The 20,769-nt window shown below is 35.0% G+C and overlaps 1 protein-coding gene across 4 annotated transcripts; it reads right to left on the reverse strand.

The window, feature by feature from the left end:
• Positions 1–11,608: 11,608 nt before the first annotated feature.
• Positions 11,609–20,507, reverse strand: LOC139839809 (1-phosphatidylinositol-3-phosphate 5-kinase FAB1B-like). Of its 4 annotated transcripts, XM_071829973.1 has the most exons (14): positions 20,385–20,490; positions 20,078–20,256; positions 19,909–19,936; positions 19,031–19,802; positions 18,092–18,790; positions 17,231–17,384; positions 16,785–17,129; positions 15,858–16,676; positions 15,413–15,747; positions 15,158–15,281; positions 14,909–15,079; positions 13,356–14,801; positions 12,490–12,753; positions 11,609–12,365 (listed from the first exon to the last, which is right to left on the reverse strand). In XM_071829973.1, the coding sequence occupies exons 4-14, from the start codon at positions 19,597–19,599 to the stop codon at positions 12,015–12,017; spliced, it is 5,277 nt and encodes a 1,758-aa protein (XP_071686074.1). In that variant the 5' UTR covers positions 19,600–19,802; positions 19,909–19,936; positions 20,078–20,256; positions 20,385–20,490; the 3' UTR covers positions 11,609–12,014. The 4 variants fall into 4 exon arrangements, with proteins under 4 accessions (XP_071686074.1, XP_071686075.1, XP_071686072.1 ...); XM_071829974.1 differs by lacking the exon at positions 20,078–20,256 and having other exon boundaries at positions 18,092–18,778; positions 20,385–20,507; XM_071829971.1 differs by lacking the exon at positions 20,078–20,256 and having other exon boundaries at positions 20,385–20,507.
• Between the last annotated feature and the right edge of the window lie 262 nt (positions 20,508–20,769).

Below are 20,769 nucleotides of genomic sequence, written 5' to 3' on the forward strand. Positions count from 1 at the left end.
GCTATCTAAGAATTACTCAAGAAAAACGGTAAATTTCTACACCTAAACACCATTTAATTTGAAATTTGGTGTTCTTGAGCAATTTTTTCCCCAATTTGATTTTGATGCTTTTTAGTGTAATTATGCTTAAATTGTTTATGTATTATGCTTGTATAACCTAGATTGATGCTGTTTAACATGATTAGAAGCCTTGAACTTCAAATTTTGAGTAATCTAGGGTTTGTGTTCTTGAGCAAATTTGGGGCTTTTTGATATAAACAGGTTATGGCCGATTTTTGTCATGAATTGTTGCTAAATTGAGTAGTGTAACATGTCTAGGTAGTTAAATGATCCAAACTTTGAGCCTAAACATGATTTTGAGAATTAAAGTGGACTTTTTCAAGTCTAAAATTCATGAACTTGATTTTTGAAAGATAATGCCATTTGAGACTTGTTTAATTGCTAGTAATGATTATTTTGACATGTTATTTGAGTTGAATGTTTATGAACTTGGCGAACATTTTCGTATATGCTATTTGAAAAAGTGTAGATTTGATAAAAATGTGAAAATGAGCTTAAGTTTGATATAAATTGATAATGTCATTGTAATTATTTTGATTGATGATTTTGCTGACACTAATGCATATTTGGATGCACAAAAATTGTGTTTGATGTGTTTTGCAGAATGAAAGGGGTGAATCTTCATCCCAAGCCCGTAATGCTCCTGCTGAGAATTTGGAACAACAGGAGGTGGATAACTACTACAAGCAGGATATACCTCATCCAGTCATGACCTTTTCTGATATGCACTTGGAAGAGTTGCACCCGAACCTGAGATTTGACAGACTTTGGATAGATTTTCCAAAATATCAACGGGGTTTGCATACTCTTCATTCCAAGGTTGTTGAGGTACCGAGGGTCATAGAATGGGGACCCTTAGAAGCTGTAGAATTGGCCGGGCCAATTAGGGAATTACTTGTACAGAGGTATGGTAATTCTTCTTTTAATGACTGGGTACATTTATTCACCATACGTAGACCTGTATATAAAGTATGGTGTGAAGAATTGTTATGTAGTATAGAGTTGAATGATCGGGTAGCTAGTTTAACCGATCGTTCTTTTATTAGATTTTTGTTAGGCGGTTCGATGCGCCACATGTCTTTACTGGACATGGCTCAGGCTTTACGTATATATACGCCTGAGGAGTTAGCGTCTGCCGATTGTAGAGGATTGATACTAAACGGTAGAAAGATAGATGAGAATTTTGATACACACGGTGTGTGGAGTCAAATGACAAGCCATCACCGTTTCAAAGGGGGAAATTACTCTTATTTGGATATAGATAGAGCCGAATTAAGAGTGATACATAGGTTTTTAGCTAATTCGATTACACAAAGGGGTAAGAACAAAGAAAAAGTAAATGAACAGGATTTGTTTTACCATATGTGTATTCGAGACCCACAAACCGCTGTAAGTATACCATATTGTGTGGGTTATTATTTATCAGCTATGGTTCGGGGGATGCGACCACATAGCATAATAGGAGGTGGTATTTTTATTACTTTGATTGGTGAATATCTCGGTGTGGATATAAGTCGGGGGAGATTATTAGTAGAAGAACCGGAACCCCGCGATACTATAGGTTTAAATGTATACCATGGTACGAAAGTTTTGAAAAGGCGAAATAACGCCGCAGTACGATACCATGGTAGACATCCACAGGTGGAGAGAAACCAGCAGCAAGGTAATGTAGGAGGGGGGAATGAGATGCAAGAAATGCATAGGTTTATAGCTTCTCAGGAATACGAAAATGCTAGACAGAGAGCATTTGAAGATTGGCAAGTTCATCAGAACCAAATCATAGCTCATTGCCAACATATAGGTAGAAACTATATTCCTACACCGAAACCCATCTTCCCTCCTTGGTCTATAGAGATGCAGCCACCGTATCCTACGTATGACCCTGCCGAAGCATTCTATAGCACTTATGGTTATGCCTGGAACCCCTATTGGTACCAATATCATCCTTAGTTTACTTATTATTTTTTTTTTATTTTGTAATTTGTAATTATTGATACGTTTAATACTTTTGTTAATATTGTAATCATTTTTATAATTATATAACTTTTATTCTTAGATTTTAATAATTTTTGAATGTGGGGTAATATACCAAACTTCAAAAATATGTATATATATTTGCAGTTTATCTTATGTACACAACAGGGTAAAACAACGCATTTTCAAAGACTGGCATTAAGTTCAGCAAAAACAACTAATTTTGACGACAAGATGCAAAATATATGTGAAATAACAACAAGACGGAATGAACAAATGATGTGCACCATTTATCATTCAGCAAACAAACGTCAATATATTTGGAAACTTTAGTAAAATTTAATCATTTTCACACAAATCACCCTCAATAATTTAAATTGTTACTGATTTCTTGCAAATGAGGGCATTGCAAGATCTTAAGTGTGGGAAGGGGTTAAATTCTTTCGGATTTTAAAAATTTTTACTTTATACACTTGGTTACCATTAAAAATACTAGTAAAGCAGTAGTTGTATTAGAATCTAGTGCTCTCTGATAAAAAAAGAACAGCCCTAGTCTTATATACTGACTACCCAATTCTAGTAAAATTTTTCAAAATTTTCAATTAAATGAACTAAAAATCATGTTTATACATATTTATGAACGATAAAACTAGGTTTTAACACCGAAATTATTGTTACCTCGGAAAGGACATAAATTGAGAAACAAACCAAAATGTTAAAATTCATTTAAAATGGAATAGAGGACGATAAAAAGGAAAATAAAAGCCAAGTGTGGGAAAATTTACCAAGTTATCTTAAACATATGTCACATATATCTGTAACAAATAACTGAAAATACTTTTGCTTTGGACTAAACTAAACTGTTTTACCCGATGAAAGAAAAGAAGAGATGGATCTACACGATGAATCAATTCCATCATTAAAAGGAAGTAAAGTCTTCCGAAAAAGACACGCGCTTCTTGATTTAGGTCATGAAGTTGTCGTCCAGACCAGCTGTAGGTTGACGAAAAATCTAGAAAAGTCATCACTAAAATCGGTTGGAAATCCACGGACCTCAGCATAAAACAGGGTCGCCAAGTGGTCGGATTTATCCTAACCATGAGAAGGATTTATCTCGTACAATGGGGGGGCACCATGCAAATTAGCTGGATAAGACTAATGAATCAGATCCCCAGAAAGGATAATCTCCTTAAAGATTAAAAATCAGCTTTTAAGACTGATATTACTCAATTCTAGAGATTGACCTTAAAGATTGAGAATTCAAACTCATGGAATTCAATGATATCTAAACTCGAGCTTGAACGAGAAAATATTTTGATCAAAATTATAAACCGATTTGTTTTCTGAAAACCCTATTTTCAATGCGTTCATTACCATTGAACGTAAAATCCTAGGAATTCACCTGGAATTCATTAGGTCACCTGAACTAAATCGGGTGTCAACCGTAAGAACGGTGGTTGCATAGCATGGTCAAAGACAGGACCTTGTGCCATACCGAAAAATTATGAGGGTGAGCTTTACTATTGCTCCTACCAAGGATAGTAATTGCGTCCGACACGTTACAGACCATAATTAAAAGCATGTCAGGGGACATTGCCTTAACAGTTGCTTGTTCAACGCTTTCTTTTCAACCGGACGGTAGTTTACCGAAAGGTAATATACGGGACAAGTAAACTGGACGTGTTGCTTTCCAAATACAAGGTTAGCAAGTGGGTGACACAAAACCGCAAGTTTTGAGCTAAAATTTTCAAATCTGAAACCCACCAAACCCACAAAAATATTTTGCAAACACCGGTAAAGGGTTATCCCGGAAAACTTATCTAGGGTAAAAAAAAAAAACTAGATTTAATTTTCAAAAGATCAAATGTTTTCATAAAGATCCAATTTCCTTAATGGATCTAAATTTTTTTATAGTCATGTGGGACTGTAAACCATATCGTTACTACCATTGTTTATACCGCCGTATAGAAATCACTGATGTACAAAGTGTGAAGAATAAAGAAGTGATTCTAGTATTTCAAGACGATATTGCTTGAGGACAAGCAACGCTCAAGTGTGGGAATATTTGATAATGCTAAAAACGAACATATATTTCATAGCATTATTCCTCAAGAAAGACAAGCTTTTAGTTGCAATTGTTCTATTTACAAGTGATATTCGTTTAAATAATAAAAGGTGAAGACAAAAGACAGATTCGACGAATTGAAGACGCAAACGACCAAAAAGCTCAAAAGTACAAAAGACAATCAAAAAGGTTCCAATTATTGATAAGAAACGTCTCGAAATTACAAGAGTACAAGATTCAAAACGCAAAGTACAAAATATAAAATTGTACGCAAGGACGTTCGAAAATCCGGAACCGGGACCAGAGTCAACTCTCAACGCTCGACGCAACGGACTAAAAATTACAAGTTAACTAGGTATATAAATATAATATAATATATAATTAATTATATTAATTATATATATATTATATTTATAAATAAAAACCGTCGGCAGAGAAAGACTCCAAGGACTGAGCTGTAAATTCATTCTCCGCGACTCGCGGAGTTTGAAGAGGATTTTACCGCGAGTCGCGGAGCCCCAAAAATCGAAAATCCCTGTAAAGCCAACCGAATTCTGATCACAATTCATAATCTTTTTCTTCTCTTATCATACGTAAACGATATATATATATATATAATTTATATTTTAATTTTAATTATAATTCTAATAATAAGGGTATGTTAGCGAATATTGTAAGGGTGTAAGTCGAAATTCTGTCCGTGTAACGCTACGCTATTTTTAATCATTGTAAGTTATGTTCAACCTTTTTACATTAATGTCTCGTAGCTAAGTTATTATTATGCTTATTTAAAACGAAGTAATCATGATGTTGGGCTAATTACTAAAATTGGGTAATTGGGCTTTGTACCATAATTGGGGTTTGGACAAAAGAACGACACTTGTGGAAATTAGACTATGGGCTATTAATGGGCTTTATATTTGTTTAACTAAATGAAAGTTTGTTAATGTTAATATAAAGATTTACAATTGGGCGTCCCTATAAATTACCATATACACTCGATCGGACACGATGGGCGGGGTATTTATATGTACGAATAATCGTTCATTTAACCGGACACGGGAATGGATTAATAGCCACTAGAATAATTAAAACAGGGGTGAAATTACATTCAAGGGTAATTGGTGTAATTGTTAACAAAGTAGTAAAACCTTGGTTTACACGCAGTCGATAACCTGGTGTATTCATTAAACAAAGTATTAAAACCTTGTTACAATTCGAATCCCCAATTAGTTGGAATATTTAACTTCGGGTATAAGAATAATTCGATGAGGACACTCGCACTTTATATTTATGACTGATGGACTGTTATGGACAAAAACCAGACGGACATATTAAATAATCCAGGACAAAGGACAATTAACCCATGGGCATAAAACTAAAATCAACACGTCAAACATCATGATTACGGAAGTTTAAATAAGCATAATTCTTTTATTTCATATTTAATTTCCTTTATTTTATATTTAATTGCACTTCTAATTATCGCATTTTTATTTATTGTTATTTAATCGCACTTTTAATTATCGTACTTTTTAATTATCGCAATTTTATTTTATCGCACTTTTATTATTCGCAATTTCATTATCGTTATTTACTTTACGCTTTAAATTAAGTCTTTTATTTATTTAATATTTTACATTAGGTTTTAACTGCGACTAAAGTCTTAAAATCGACAAACCGGTCATTAAACGGTAAAAACCCCCCTTTATAATAATAATATTACTTATATATATATTTGTATTTTTATATAGCGTTGAGCTTTGTTTAAAGATTTCCCTGTGGAACGAACCGGACTTACTAAAAACTACACTACTGTACGATTAGGTACACTGCCTATAAGTGTTGTAGCAAGGTTTAAGTATATCCATTCTATAAATAAATAAATATCTTGTGTAAAATTGTATCGTATTTAATAGTTTTTTCTAGTAAAATATAAACTATTTCGTATACCTCTGCTAAAACATCACTTACCAACTGGAGCTACCTCAACAACTCGCGGTTGTACATAACACTTTCCACGTCTCAAATTTGAAGAAATGTTTTGCTAAAGAAGATCTCACTATTCCGTTGGACGAAATCTAAATCAATGAAAAACTTCAATTCATTGAAGAACCCGTCGAAATAATGGATCGTGAGGTTAAGAGACTTAAACAAAACAAGATACCGATTGTTAAGGTTCGATGGAATGCTCGTAGAGGACCCGAGTTCACCTGGGAGCGTGAAGATCAGATGAAGAAGAAATACCCGCATTTATTTCCAGAAGATACGTCAACACCTCCAACTGCTTAAAATTTCGGGACGAAATTTATTTAACGGGTAGGTACTGTAGTGACCCGAACTTTTCCATGTTTATATATATATTAAATGAAATTGTTATTTACATGATTAAGTGTTTCCAACATGTTAATCAATCAAACTTGTTAAGACTTGATTAATTGAAATAGGTTTCATATAGACAATTGACCACCCAAGTTGACCGGTGATTCACGAACGTTAAAACTTGTAAAAACTATACGATGACATATATATGGTTATATATATAGTTAACATGATTTTATTATAAGTTTGTATCTCATTAGGTATTTTAACAATGAGTTATATGCATAAAGATGAGACTATTAATTTAAGAAACTCGAAAACGATATATATAACGATTATCGTTATAACAACATCTTACTAGGTACATATGAATCATATTAAGATATTGATACACTTGGTTAATTATGTTAAATGATAAGTAAATATATTATTAAGTGTATTAACAATGAAATACATATGTAAAAATAAGACTACTAACTTAATGATTTCGAAAAGAGACATATATGTAACGATTATCTTTGTAACGACATTTAACTGTATATATATCATACTAAGATATATTATATATCATAATATCATGATAATATAACAATTTAACATCTCATTTGTTATAATAAACAATGGGTTAACAACATTCAACAAGATCGTTAACCTAAAGGTTTCAAAACAACATTTACATGTAACGACTAACGATGACTTAACGACTCAGTTAAAATGTATATACATGTAGTGTTTTAATATGTATTCATACACTTTTGAAAGACTTCAAGACACTTATCAAAATACTTCTACTTAACAAAAATGCTTACAATTACATCCTCGTTCAGTTTCATCAACAATTCTACTCGTATGCACCCGTATTCGTACTCGTACAATACACATATTTTAGATGTATGTACTATTGGTATATACACTCCAATGATCAGCTCTTAGCAGCCCATGTGAGTCACCTAACACATGTGGGAACCATCATTTGGCAACTAGCATGAAATATCTCATAAAATTACAAAAATATGAGTAATCATTCATGACTTATTTACATGAAAACAAAATTACATATCCTTTATATCTAATCCATACACCAACGACCAAAAACACCTACAAACACTTTAATTCTTCAATTTTCTTCATCTAATTGATCTCTCTCAAGTTCTATCTTCAAGTTCTAAGTGTTCTTCATAAATTCCAAAAGTTCTAGTTTCATAAAATCAAGAATACTTCCAAGATTGCAAGTTTACTTCCAAGTTTTCTAAATCCATTCCAAGTAATCATCCAAGATCAAGAAACCTTTGTTACTTACAGTAGGTTATCTTTCTAATACAAGGTAATAATCATATTCAAACTTTAATTCAATTTCTATAACTATAACAATCTTATTTCGAGTGGAAATCTTACTTGAAATTGTTTTCGTGTCATGATCCTGCTTCAAGAACTTTCAAGCCATCCAAGGATCCTTTGAAGCTAGATCTATTTTTCTCATTTCCAGTAGGTTTATTCAAGGAACTTGAGGTAGTAATGATGTTCATAACATCATTCGATTCATACATATAAAGCTATCTTATTCGAAGGTTTAAACTTGTAATCACTAGAACATAGTTTAGTTAATTCTAAACTTGTTCGCAAATAAAAGTTAATCCTTCTAACTTGACTTTTAAAATCAACTAAACACATGTTCTATATCTATATGATATGCTAACTTAATGATTTAAAACCTGGAAACACGAAAAACACCGTAAAATCGGATTTACGCCGTCGTAGTAACACCGCGGGCTGTTTTGGGTTAGTTAATTAAAAACTATGATAAACTTTGATTTAAAAGTTGTTATTCTGGGAAAATAATTTTTATTATGAACATGAAACTATATCCAAAAATTATGGTTAAACTCAAAGTGGAAATTTTTTTTTTAAAATGGTCATCTAGACGTCGTTCTTTCGACTGAAATGACTACTTTTACAAAAACGACTTGTAACTTATTTTTTCGACTATAAACCTATACTTTTTCTGTTTAGATTCATAAAATAGAGTTCAATATGAAACCATAGCAATTTGATTCACTCAAAACGGATTTAAAATGAAGAAGTTATGGGTAAAACAAGATTGGATAATTTTTCTCATTTTAGCTACGTGAAAATTGGTAACAAATCTATTCCAACCATAACTTAATCAACTTGTATTGTATATTATGTAATCTTGAGATACCATAGACACGTATACAATGTTTCGACCTATCATGTCGACACATCTATATATATTTCGGAACAACCATAGACACTCTATATGTGAATGTTGGAGTTAGCTATACAGGGTTGAGGTTGATTCCAAAATATATATAGTTTGAGTTGTGATCAATACTGAGATACGTATACACTGGGTCGTGAATTGATTCAAGATCATATTTATCGATTTATTTCTGTACATCTAACTGTGGACAACTAGTTGTAGGTTACTAACGAGGACATCTGACTTAATAAACTTAAAACATCAAAATATATTAAAAGTGTTGTAAATATATTTTGAACATACTTTGATATATATGTATATATTGTTATAGGTTCGTGAATCAACCAGTGGCCAAGTCTTACTTCCCGACGAAGTAAAAATCTGTGAAAGTGAGTTATAGTCCCACTTTTAAAATCTAATATTTTTGGGATGAGAATACATGCAGGTTTTATAAATGATTTACAAAATAGACACAAGTACGTGAAACTACATTCTATGGTTGAATTATCGAAATCGAATATGCCCCTTTTTATTAAGTCTGGTAATCTAAGAATTAGGGAACAGACACCCTAATTGACGCGAATCCTAAAGATAGATCTATTGGGCCTAACAAACCCCATCCAAAGTACCGGATGCTTTAGTACTTCGAAATTTATATCATATCCGAAGGGTGTCCCGGAATGATGGGGATATTCTTATATATGCATCTTGTTAATGTCGGTTACCAGGTGTTCACCATATGAATGATTTTTATCTCTATGTATGGGATGTGTATTGAAATATGAAATCTTGTGGTCTATTGTTACGATTTGATATATATAGGTTAAACCTATAACTCACCAACATTTTTGTTGACGTTTAAAGCATGTTTATTCTCAGGTGAATACTAAAAGCTTCCGCTGTTGCATACTAAAATAAGGACAAGATTTGGAGTCCATGTTTGTATGATATTGTGTAAAAACTGCATTCAAGAAACTGATTTCGATGTAACATATTTGTATTGTAAACCATTATGTAATGGTCGTGTGTAAACAGGATATTTTAGATTATCATTATTTGATAATCTACGTAAAGCTTTTTAAACCTTTATTTATGAAATAAAGGTTATGGTTTGTTTTAAAAATGAATGCAGTCTTTGAAAAACGTCTCATATAGAGGTCAAAACCTCGCAACGAAATCAATTAATATGGAACGTTTTTAATCAATAAGAACGGGACATTTCAAAATTCCCGGGTCATCACACCGCACTACCCCAACTAATGCGTGTATCTAGACTTAAGTCAATGATGTTATATAGAAAGCTCAATGGGACATCGTACGCATTAGAGTCAGAAAATAGAACGTTGCCCATTAGAGCTAAAATGTATACTCTAGCCCGCTGTTGATGAGACTCGTCAGTGTCTCCAACATTTTTTGTCAACTCCTCTTTTAATACAGAAAGTAATATCCTCCCTCTCTGTATACCCCTAGTACCAATATCTTGAGGGGCGATCTCTAAGTATGTAACGACTAACGGTAACCAATCTGCATCACTCGTTTCATACCAAATACCGGATACAACCTCTCCGTCTATTGGTAAACCCCATAAAATCTGGACGTCTTGCAACGTTACAGTTGCTTCTCCTACACATATTAATACGGATTATATATAAATACGGATTATATGTAGTAAAGTGTATATATATATATATATATATATATATATATATATATATATATATATATATATATATATATATATATATATATACACTATATTATTTAGGAATATCTAATAATATATATACTTTACTACATTTATACGGATTATATATATAATATATACGGAGTATATATTGAAATAAATAATTATTAATATATAAGGTGAGAATTTTCTACCATCGGTAAGTGGAATGTATGCGTCTCCGGACGCCATCTTTCAACCATAGCAGTAACAAGTGACCTATCGAGTCTTTGTATACCCAATTTACAAACTAAGCCTAACCCTATATTATCAAGATACACCTGGACCCCCGCATATATTGTATCATTTTGAAGACCCTTAATATGCTGCCAAAAGTTGAGATCACATCTTCTTGGTTTTATTAACATGTCCTCTTCAAGCTTCTTGGTAAATATTGAATATGATCTATGACTCTTTTCGGCTTGTAAAAACAATAGGGAACTATCAATCGGGACCGATATAGCACGAACTTGATTCATTTGAGCTATTTTTTTTCTAATTCGGATTTATTTTTTTATTTTATTTTTTTTTTTTTTTTTTTTTTTTTTTTTTTTGCAGAGTGAGTTGGGAGTGTGTGAGATGTGTGTGAAATCGAAGTTCAATACTTCGGATCTTATAAACAAAGAAACCGAAGTTTGAAACTTCGGTTTCCACGTGGCACAATTTAACTCGCTAGTTTTTAATATCACGGATCCATTTAATAAATGAGCATTTATTTACGCGGTTGAAGCATTTGAATCAAAACCGAAGTTTAAAACTTCGGTTTTGCCACGTATCGGATTCGAAGTATACCGGTCAGCCTTTGTTCTGAAAAAAGCGACAAATCCGAACTTCCAAACTTCGGTTTCACCAAATCCGAAGTTTGAAACTTCGGTTTTACCATTTTTGTAAACTTTTTTGTGTAATTTCCATTTTTGTAACATCTTAATAAAAAGTTACTATTTTAAAAAAAATCTAACTTATTATCGACCATGCGTACAATTATTATAAACCTAACTTATAATCCACAGTTGATCTTAAGCATCCTCAATTGAAAAGATTGCATCAAATCAAATTGAGTTGGATCTATCAGTTATAGATTTGAACATATCACCTCGTTTGGCTTTTTAGGGTTATAGGCTACCTTTTAGATGCAAGGCCTGCTGAGTTTGCATTGTATCATTGTATCATTGTATTTGGTATTTTTCATCGGTTGATAAAAGTCCTTCGTTAATTTTAGTCTTCGTTTTTTTTCCAACAAAAATGTATAAATAAATAAATATTTGGGCAGCAGTTTAACATTTATAATTTGTTACAGCATTGAACCTTCAATAACAAACATACACTTTTCAAACAAGCAACAATAGAGAATTGACTATCAATCTACATATTAAAAAAACACACACTCATGTACAAAACTTTCTTGTTGGGTAGGTCAGCTAATTATAAGTACCCCCAATCATTTAGCAAAGGTTCCTCAATGCCTTGTTTTCTTCACCTTGCAACAAATGACACTCGTATCTTTTTCGAGAATATTGACACTGAAAATGAATTGTAAAAACAACACTATATCTGGAACAAGAAAAAGGCTTCGCTCCCGAATTGTAATTTGTAATCGTCAATCAATCAAAGTAGTACTAAAAAGCAAACCATATAGCAAGCTGTGGGCATCAAAAGTAAGTCCCCCCTTGGCCCTCCTCAGAAGTAGAATCTTTTTGGGACTTGCTTGGTACAGCAGCAGCAGGGGGAGGAGGAGGAGGAGGAGGAGGAGGGGACCATTGATCGGGAACCATGAGAAAGTATGTTGTCATTGCTTTCCTGAATCTCTTCTTGTATTGTTTAGGTGAAATTACAGTTGGAGATGCATTCTTGGGCCCACCAAGAATCCCAGAAGCCTTAACCCATGTCTCTAGATGCTTGTCCCATGTATACTGTCTCATGAAGTCGATTATCCCTAAAACCAGTTCATGTTTCTCTTCATCTACCCCAACCAGCAACGAATAATCCATCACATCAATTGACTAAAACAAAACACACACCACCACAAATACTATTACCGCATGTCAACAAAAACAATACACACACACACACACATATGTATATGTATATATGTATCATGAATATATGATGAGCAAAACAACTTACAGCAAGAAAAGCAGTGTCATTCCAGACGGCTCTTTCAAGCAATCTTTTGGCTTTGTTTCCAACAAATATAGGAGAGGTTGGCATGGCTTCGATCAAATTCTGATCAAGTAGAACCTTGTTGCTCCCACTCGAATCGGGATTATACCGTGACCTTGAAGATCCTTTAAGATCATAAAGCCGTGCCAAATTCCTTCCAAACAAAAGATTCTCCATAACCAACACATCCATTTTCACTTCCTTACCCCCTTTCATTTGCTTAGTCACCTTCAAACAACGTTCCATAACACAGTCAGTTTGAACATAGATGATGGAATGAAATCCAGTTTAGATTATTACGTCAAGTTGTTTATTATGGGTTTTAACTTCCTAAAAATATTATGGTAGTTTTCAACCAAGAAAGGGTCACCTAATAAACCTTCCTAAAAATATTATGGTGGTTTTCAACCAACAAAGGGTCACCTAATACGGATAATCCATTTACATTAGTAACCAAATTTTAATTTGCGTAATCAATTCGACGACTATGGGGTTAAAGTAATTCCTCGTGCCACACCGGAAAACTAATTTAAGACCTCTATAGAACAACATCCTATAATGTTAAATAGACCTCCCCATCCTTTTATTATATAATATTTCCATATGCCAAGCTAATTTACCTAGGATTATATCTGATTCAAATCTCATAATAAAGACTTAGATAGAATGTAGTAAATACTACTCCAGTAGATAGCTTGAATAATTTTTGCAAGAACTTGGTCAAGCCTCATGAAAAAACGAGGTGACACCTCTATGCACTTCAAGTTCACAACAAGTAATAAGTGAGTGATAAAGATGAGACGGGCGTAACAAAACAAACGGATACCTACCTGATAAATGCCTAATATTTTTGCAAGGCAAGTAGGGCTTCCAGAACCAATTGATTCAGAGAGATACTTGAAGTAAGCATGAGCAAACTTGATGAATGACTCCAGTTCTGTCTTTGTAACCTGCTTGATTATAAACCGGTCATCTAACGTTTTTGCAAAGAAAACATTGCTCTTACCACCCTGAGCACCCCACTTCTTACAACGACTAAGAGACCTTATGTAATCAAATTCAGAGGGGCAACATATCCTCCTTAATGCTTCAAACCGCTTAGCGTAGTAACAAGTCACACTGTACTTAACTTTACCAAGAGGAGGTCCATCGTCTGCAAAATCAACTCTCGCATGCAAAGCCTTTGTGTATGACAATGGGTCTATTACCAGGGAGGAGGACCCACGAGATCCTGACAAGGAGGAAAATAAACTACTTTCATCTCCACCACTTTTAACAGATTCCAGGGTTGCTGCTTCATTATCTGAATTTCTAAAAGACTGAAACATCGCTGAGTCAGCAGATTGAGACGAAAATAACGACGATTCCCCGTCATTTAGCTCTCCAGACATCTGGGAAACATAAGCAGGTGAGAGCAATGCATAGGCTATGATACTTGTGGGCTCGTCATCATACACAGGAACAACGGTGTCATTAATACCCACAGGTAGAAGGAGGTGCACTCCACCATGGAGTTCTGATTCACAGTACGATGGGATGTAGACGGCTCTGTACTCATTTAGTGCCTCCAGCTTTGGGGAATTTGGTAACAAGTTTTTATTCAAAGAACGATAGAGGTTTAAAAATGGCATGCTAAACCAAGTTGTTGTTGATGATGATGATGAATCTTCTTGTATACTTTCAGAACCCCCTTGGCCCTTAGTAGTAGTAGACGATGAGGAGGCGGCAGGAGATGGAAGTGATGAAGATGTATGGTTATGGTAATGGTCTACATCATCACCCTTATTATCAGGATGATCTAAATCATTTGGCTCTGGGTGATTACCAGTCCAGGCAGCATCTAACGTATCTGACAAACTTGCCTTAACTGACAGCTGCCCTTCAGAAGCAGCCCTATGGACACCATGATCATTGCCTACTACCAGATCAAGATTCTCCTCAAGGCTAGACTTGTTTTCTTCTTCTTCTTCTTTAGTAGTAGGGCTTGAATCTACTACAACCACTTCAGCTTCTTTACCCCCCATCACTTCAGGCTGAATTTTCTTTGATATATCAACAGTCTCACCAATATCTGAATCAACCGTTGGCGACTTGATTGATTTATCCAAGTTTAAGTCAGGAGGCAAATCACCCCGGGGGCTGTTGCTACTATTAACACTAGCTGCATACACCAGCCGGTGGTCCCACACGTAAGATTGGAAAAGCAGCTGTCTTCTCAATCGGTTGATCTCCAAAATATCAGGACCATTTTGGTTTAAAACTTTTTCAAGTGATTCCTATAAATAGATCACAATTGTTAACAGCAGTGGTACCAAAATCTTTTTACATGGAACGAATATAATAAAATTATAAATACTACTACAACATAGCATAGGTAGGTGACCTCAAATTCGGCCTTCTCCTTTTGTAACATATCTTCCAAATCTGCTATTTGACGTCTTGATTGTGACATATTCGCACTACCATTAGCTGAACTCTTTCCAAATTTCTTCTCTGCCATCTGGGTGAGGGCGTTAAGAATTTCTGAAAATAGTAGCTCAGCCCGGCTAACAACCTGCTCATGCATACACAATTAGAACAGATAGATATTTTACTTGCTGCCATTGAAATTCAATTCTTGTAAGAATCAAACCTCGTTTACTTCATTCTGTATCCACTGTTGCTTCTCATAACTGAAAACAAGTTTCGAAGGAGGAAGGTAAACTGAGTGGACGCTGATTGATGCATAGCTGAAGCAGGCAACCATTTTGCCCAGCCTGCAGGTAGGTACAGCCAAATATTTTATGACATACTGTAGTAATGTAAATTGAGCATAAAAAAAATATATATATAATTACTAATTACGAATGAGTATTATTAATATGAACAACGCAAAGGAAAAGGGTACCCATAAAAACGAAGACAGTCGCGATGTAGAGAATGACCACAGTTAGCGACTCTGCTGGCGGCAGCATGATTAGAAAAACTAAGCTCCAAAAACTTGCCAAAGGATAAACCCCAGGCAGCATCCGACATGACAATCCTTCGAGTAGCAGGAGGAAAACCATTAACACGTGGACACCTTAAGCACCTATGCCACATCCAGATCTTACCATCATTTTCCCCTGGTAAGGGTGCTGATTCCGTCAACTTCTTCACAGATATGGTTAACGTACCCTGCCTATGGGTGTAACACTGTACATGTGCTTCCGAAGGCATCTCACATGAAGGGCATCTATAAGCCTGCCACATAACCACAATTCATTCATATATATAATATCTCAAACTGCTATAGGCTATTATACCAGCAGAAAAGAGATGCATTATTATTTAGCACATGATTATCATCTTACTTGATCGAACAAATTATCTCGAAGAAAGCGCCCCAACGGCTTATCAAAATTTCCATAGTATTTTATGCGAAAGAGATGGGACCTTTCACAAACAGACCCCTTCCACACGCAGCGGGATGACAAAGATACCAGAATGCTCTGATGATCTGCTGATGGTGTTGGAGGAAAATCTTCCTTCTTTTCATCCAACAGTAGTTGATCAGAAGAACTTTCCACTCTATCACCAATTTGCGAGCATTTAAGCAAGTTTCCTTGTGCCCGAGGGTGCTCAAAACCATTACAAGTTGGTGCTCCGGGGATATCCTTCATTTCTGTTGGAGCCGTCACCATAGGTGAACTAATTGGAGAGGGATCACCGCCACCGGTAGCATTTGAAACATCCGCTGCTTCTGCTTCTGGGAGTACACAAGTGTCAAGCATGGAATTTGGGAGTCGGTTTTGATTGTTGTGAATATTATTATTATTATTAGATCCAACAAGTGGTAACAGCATTGTTGTTTGTGACTTGTGGTTCATTATTGAAGAGAACACATCTGACATGGGAAGACTGTCAGTCCTTGGTTGCTCGGTATCATCTTTCATGTTGTTGTTTGGGAGAGTAAAACCAGGTATTATCGAAATTGAGCGGTCAATACTTGATGCCGCCTTCTCAGGAAGTGCAACAGTTAATGGAGAATTCAATGAAAGTTCAGGAAGCGAGGCTCCTTCATCAGCAAGAAAAGAGGTCTCCAAGGCCAAATGATAGGCAGCAAAAACTCCATACTGAACCACATGCTTTACTTTCTTCAGTTCATCACCGCTCGCGCCTCTTAGTAATATCTGACAAAAATCAAGAAACAAACTCATATTAAAAAAAAAAAAAAAAAAAAAAAAAAAAAAAAAAACTTATTCCCTTTTTATTATTATTATTAGAAGGCAATGACTTACGGTGCAACCAAATGGTTTTGGACAGCCTTCGAAGTACATCAATGTCTTGACCAACTTCTTGCCTCCCTGACCGGCAGTTCCATGCTCTTCCAGAAGCTTTTCAACATGAAACATATCACAGTATCCTAATTTCTGAGACGAAAGATGATCGACCGAAGGAACTATCTCAGCACCAGTACAGCGAGCTATTCGTTCTAAAAGCGGCCTTTTCATATTCAAAACAAGGGATATGTCTTTCGCCAATAGGTATTCCTGTGCATACCGTGAAACTGACTTTTCTACCAGAAGAACATCAGGCTGGTGTGCATCTATCTTTGCCACAGCCATCTTCAGATGATCCATTTCCTAAACAACCAACCACACGGCCAAAAGGTAAACAATAATATCCATCCACGCACCAAGTTAGTGGTAAATCCATGACATAAAATTAAAGATAAAGTTGTAACCTGTTGCAATAAAGTATCAAAACTCGATAGAAGGTTAGAAACACGCTGATACTCCAGAGCCCCCCCAAGAATTAACAATCGTGGCTTCTCTATTCTTGATGTCATCCTTCTGTGAGCCACATTTTTTTTGCATACAACTCCTTTCACCACCATACTGATAACCAACAGAAGTTACAAGATTATGATAAGGGAAATATACAAAAGCTCATAAAAGAACTGGAAAAGGCACAAGATACTTATGCTAATATATAAGCCCAATAGTGATTTTCAAGACTGCTAAAGACACAATCTAGGGATGTCTTTATATTTTATTAATCAATTTACATCATCCAAACACAAACTCATGTAAAACCAATGTGAAAATTAACGTGCTACCTTCCGTTTGAGAAGTTGCAGTCCAGATATCTATGTTTCTATTGATCTTTGTATTGTTTTTGAACCCTCTCCAAGAAAAACCCATAAAGAATGCTATGACTATTTTTGTAACACTTAGACAAGTTCATAAGTACGAATGCTTCATTAAACATACTAAAGCAGACTCTAAGGAATGGCAAAATAATGCAAAAGCAACAGTGTAATGAAAATCACTAAAACAAATGCCCTAAAGCTGCTGCTTTAAAGCATCTCCTATTTAGATAAACATATAAGATCGCTCAGCAAATAACAATCGTAAAATCTCCTATTATAGAAAGACGAGATGAGAGTTCATTAAAGGCATGACCTAAAGCTAAGAGATGACAAATAGTTACAAATAAACTAAGATGGTTGACTAATATATTATTTCCAATTCTGCTATTGAAGTTGAATAGTTCAAGTCATTTTTAGTGAAAGATACGAGTAAAGCTGCCAAGTGTGTGTTACCTGTCCATAGGACGTCCAGAGGCTAAGCATTTGATCTTGACATAACCTCCTGGGTCCATCCCACCACCTTTACTTGTGTCTGGTTTAAGTAATGACGCAGCTTCCCACGAGAGTGATGTGATTATTTCTAACCAATTATTTTTTTCATCATCTTCATCATCACTTGCTGCACAAAGGTTTTCAACCTGCAACAGCTGAGATACTAGAGCCCTAAAGTGTCCATCAACTACATTCTTCATAGCTTTCTTGTGCTCTTCATTTGACTTATCCCTATTACGCAACTCTCCACTTCCTGAATTCCCATATCCCCACTCTCCCACACCGTCTGCTGCATTATTATCTTCATCATCATCGTCATACAAAAGAGCTTCCCTTTCATCTTCTCCGTCTTCTGGTTCCGGAGGCAACCATAGCTCTCCATTGTTCTCAAAATCAAAAGGTTCAGCATCAATGTCTTGTGCAGCATATAAAGACGATGATGCTTCATTCTCATCATTAACATCATCTTTTTTCTCAACCTGTTTGGAGCACCTGGAATCGAAACTGTTCTGCAATAAAGAGAAGCTTGTATCAGCAGATTCTCCATCTGGATGTACTTTGCGAGACCCATAGTCATCCAAATGTAATTCATCGTAATAAGGATCATCACACTCCGAAAGATGCCTTGGATAAGTAAATTCGTCACCCCTGTCATCACCGCTGAAGTAATAAAGAACAAGAATATTTAACTGCCTAATATAAGATGTTTTCAACATATCAGGTCTCTAGTAAACACATAGATTGTATGCAATAAATAATAATAAAAAAAAAAAGTCAGATATTTTAGACACATGAAAAATATAGCAACATAAGCTTCATGGCTCAACCATGGAAGGGTGTCTAAAGACAATATGATCCTTGCAAACAATAAGTGACGATAGATTCAGAAAAACAAAAAACCTGTTCAGGAACGGCCCAACAGGGCTAAGAGAGTGAGATCCCACATCGACTAGTTGTTCATCGGTCCTGATTGGTAGTGCATCATATTCATCTAGATTTGATTCCATAAGTTGATTTTGAATAGGATTATTTTGAAAAGAGCTGAGCGCAGATGCAAAAGTTAAGCAGCTACTAGTGTCAGCAGTGAAGCTGGATCTGGTGCTGATGAAACTGGCAGCGGGTGGTGAAGTGCTGGGGTCATGATCAACTAAGCCACCTTGCAGCCATTGTTTGAAGCAGTAATTACAGAGTCTGATATTACTTGAAGATGAATCACTAGAGTGTTGAGCAGAAGGCGAAGGGACCCAATTATGGGTGCACTTGCCACAAAAAACACGGCCACAAAATCTACAATGATGTCTACGGTTGAATAAAGTAAAATGGGAATCACACTCGTAACACACCCTGCAACTATCATCGGGCATCCAAAAGTCCCTCGACACATTGGCTGGCGGATGAGTGATCCATGAATTGAATGAGGCAACCAACGGATCAGGAGGTAATGGTTTGTCTGATGCATCCATAGGCATAAAATCCGGTAATTCCAGTCATTGTACAATACTGCTACTCATCAGTGTCTATAGCTTATATTTTTTACAAATAAATATATAAAACTTGCAGTTGTCGGCTGATCATAATAATAATCCAACAAGTTCCCTACTCTTCCTCCTCAAGCAGATGGCAATTGGTGACAACCAGCTCAACAACTTAACTTAATTTAATTTGTTTCTTTCTGTTCAATTCAAGCAGATGGCGGGTTGAATGATTAATTGATTGATCAAATAGATAGATGTATAAATACGTAAATAAATAGAAAGCCTTGAGATTTTTCCACTTACGTGCGCAGTCAGTAGACCAATCGGGACACTAGAAAAAAAAGAAAAAAAAAATCCAATCAGAAAACATTCAAGCATTAGGTCTAAATTGCTAATAAATGAAGATGAATATACATATAGGTAGATATCGATATATACATATAGAAAATGATAACACAACTCGAATCGACACCTTGGCTTGAGATAAGAATCACAAACCCAATCAGATCCCACCGACTCCCCCTCCTTACGAGTAATATTTATATATTTATATGTATTAATTATAATGTTTTCAGTAATAAGAAAATAAACAAAAATGGAAAAGTAAAAAAAGAGGGATTTGAAAAGTCAGGGAAACCGTGAACTGCATACCTGTGGAAAAGGTAAACAAAGAAAAAAAAAATTGGTTTTCAGTGTAAAGAGACAGACAGATTGATAGATATGTACACCGCGATTGATTGATTGATTAATAAACGTAAATGAAGGGTGCTTGCACTTACCTTTGGAAATCAATTATTTAGAATTGAGTCGGATAGAAAATTCAATTTGGCATTTGTTGAATTTAATCGATGGGAAGAATTTTGAGATCGATGAATCGATCGAGACTTTGTGTGATGTGAGGGGCCGATATACTAATTAAAGTAAATAAAATCATCAAGAAGAAGAAGTTATATATTATATTATAATTATAATTATAATTATAATTATTATAATTATAACTAGAAAAAATCCGACCGCGCGTTGCTGCGGTTGTATTCGACGCGCGGTTCAATTTGGATATACGATGTCCGTTTCGCGTATAGTTAGTCGTGTTGTATATGTATATATATGTATGTAATATAGCCCGAAATATTTATTTTTTTTAACGATGTCCGTTTCGCGTAT

Source organism: Rutidosis leptorrhynchoides, chromosome 4 (assembly GCF_046630445.1).
Source record: "Rutidosis leptorrhynchoides isolate AG116_Rl617_1_P2 chromosome 4, CSIRO_AGI_Rlap_v1, whole genome shotgun sequence".
NCBI lineage: Eukaryota > Viridiplantae > Streptophyta > Magnoliopsida > Asterales > Asteraceae > Rutidosis > Rutidosis leptorrhynchoides.

Bases quoted from the DNA above. Each gene is read 5' to 3' on its own strand.
- LOC139839809 (XM_071829971.1), bottom strand. From the start codon at position 19,599: ATGCCTATGGATGCATCAGACAAACCATTACCTCCTGATCCGTTGGTT. The intron at 15,748-15,857 runs GTAAGATGATAA...GTTATGTGGCAG, and splicing joins GAGATAATTTGTTCGATCAA to GCTTATAGATGCCCTTCATG. The intron at 15,080-15,157 runs GTTTGATTCTTA...ATGCATGAGCAG, and splicing joins TACAGAATGAAGTAAACGAG to GTTGTTAGCCGGGCTGAGCT.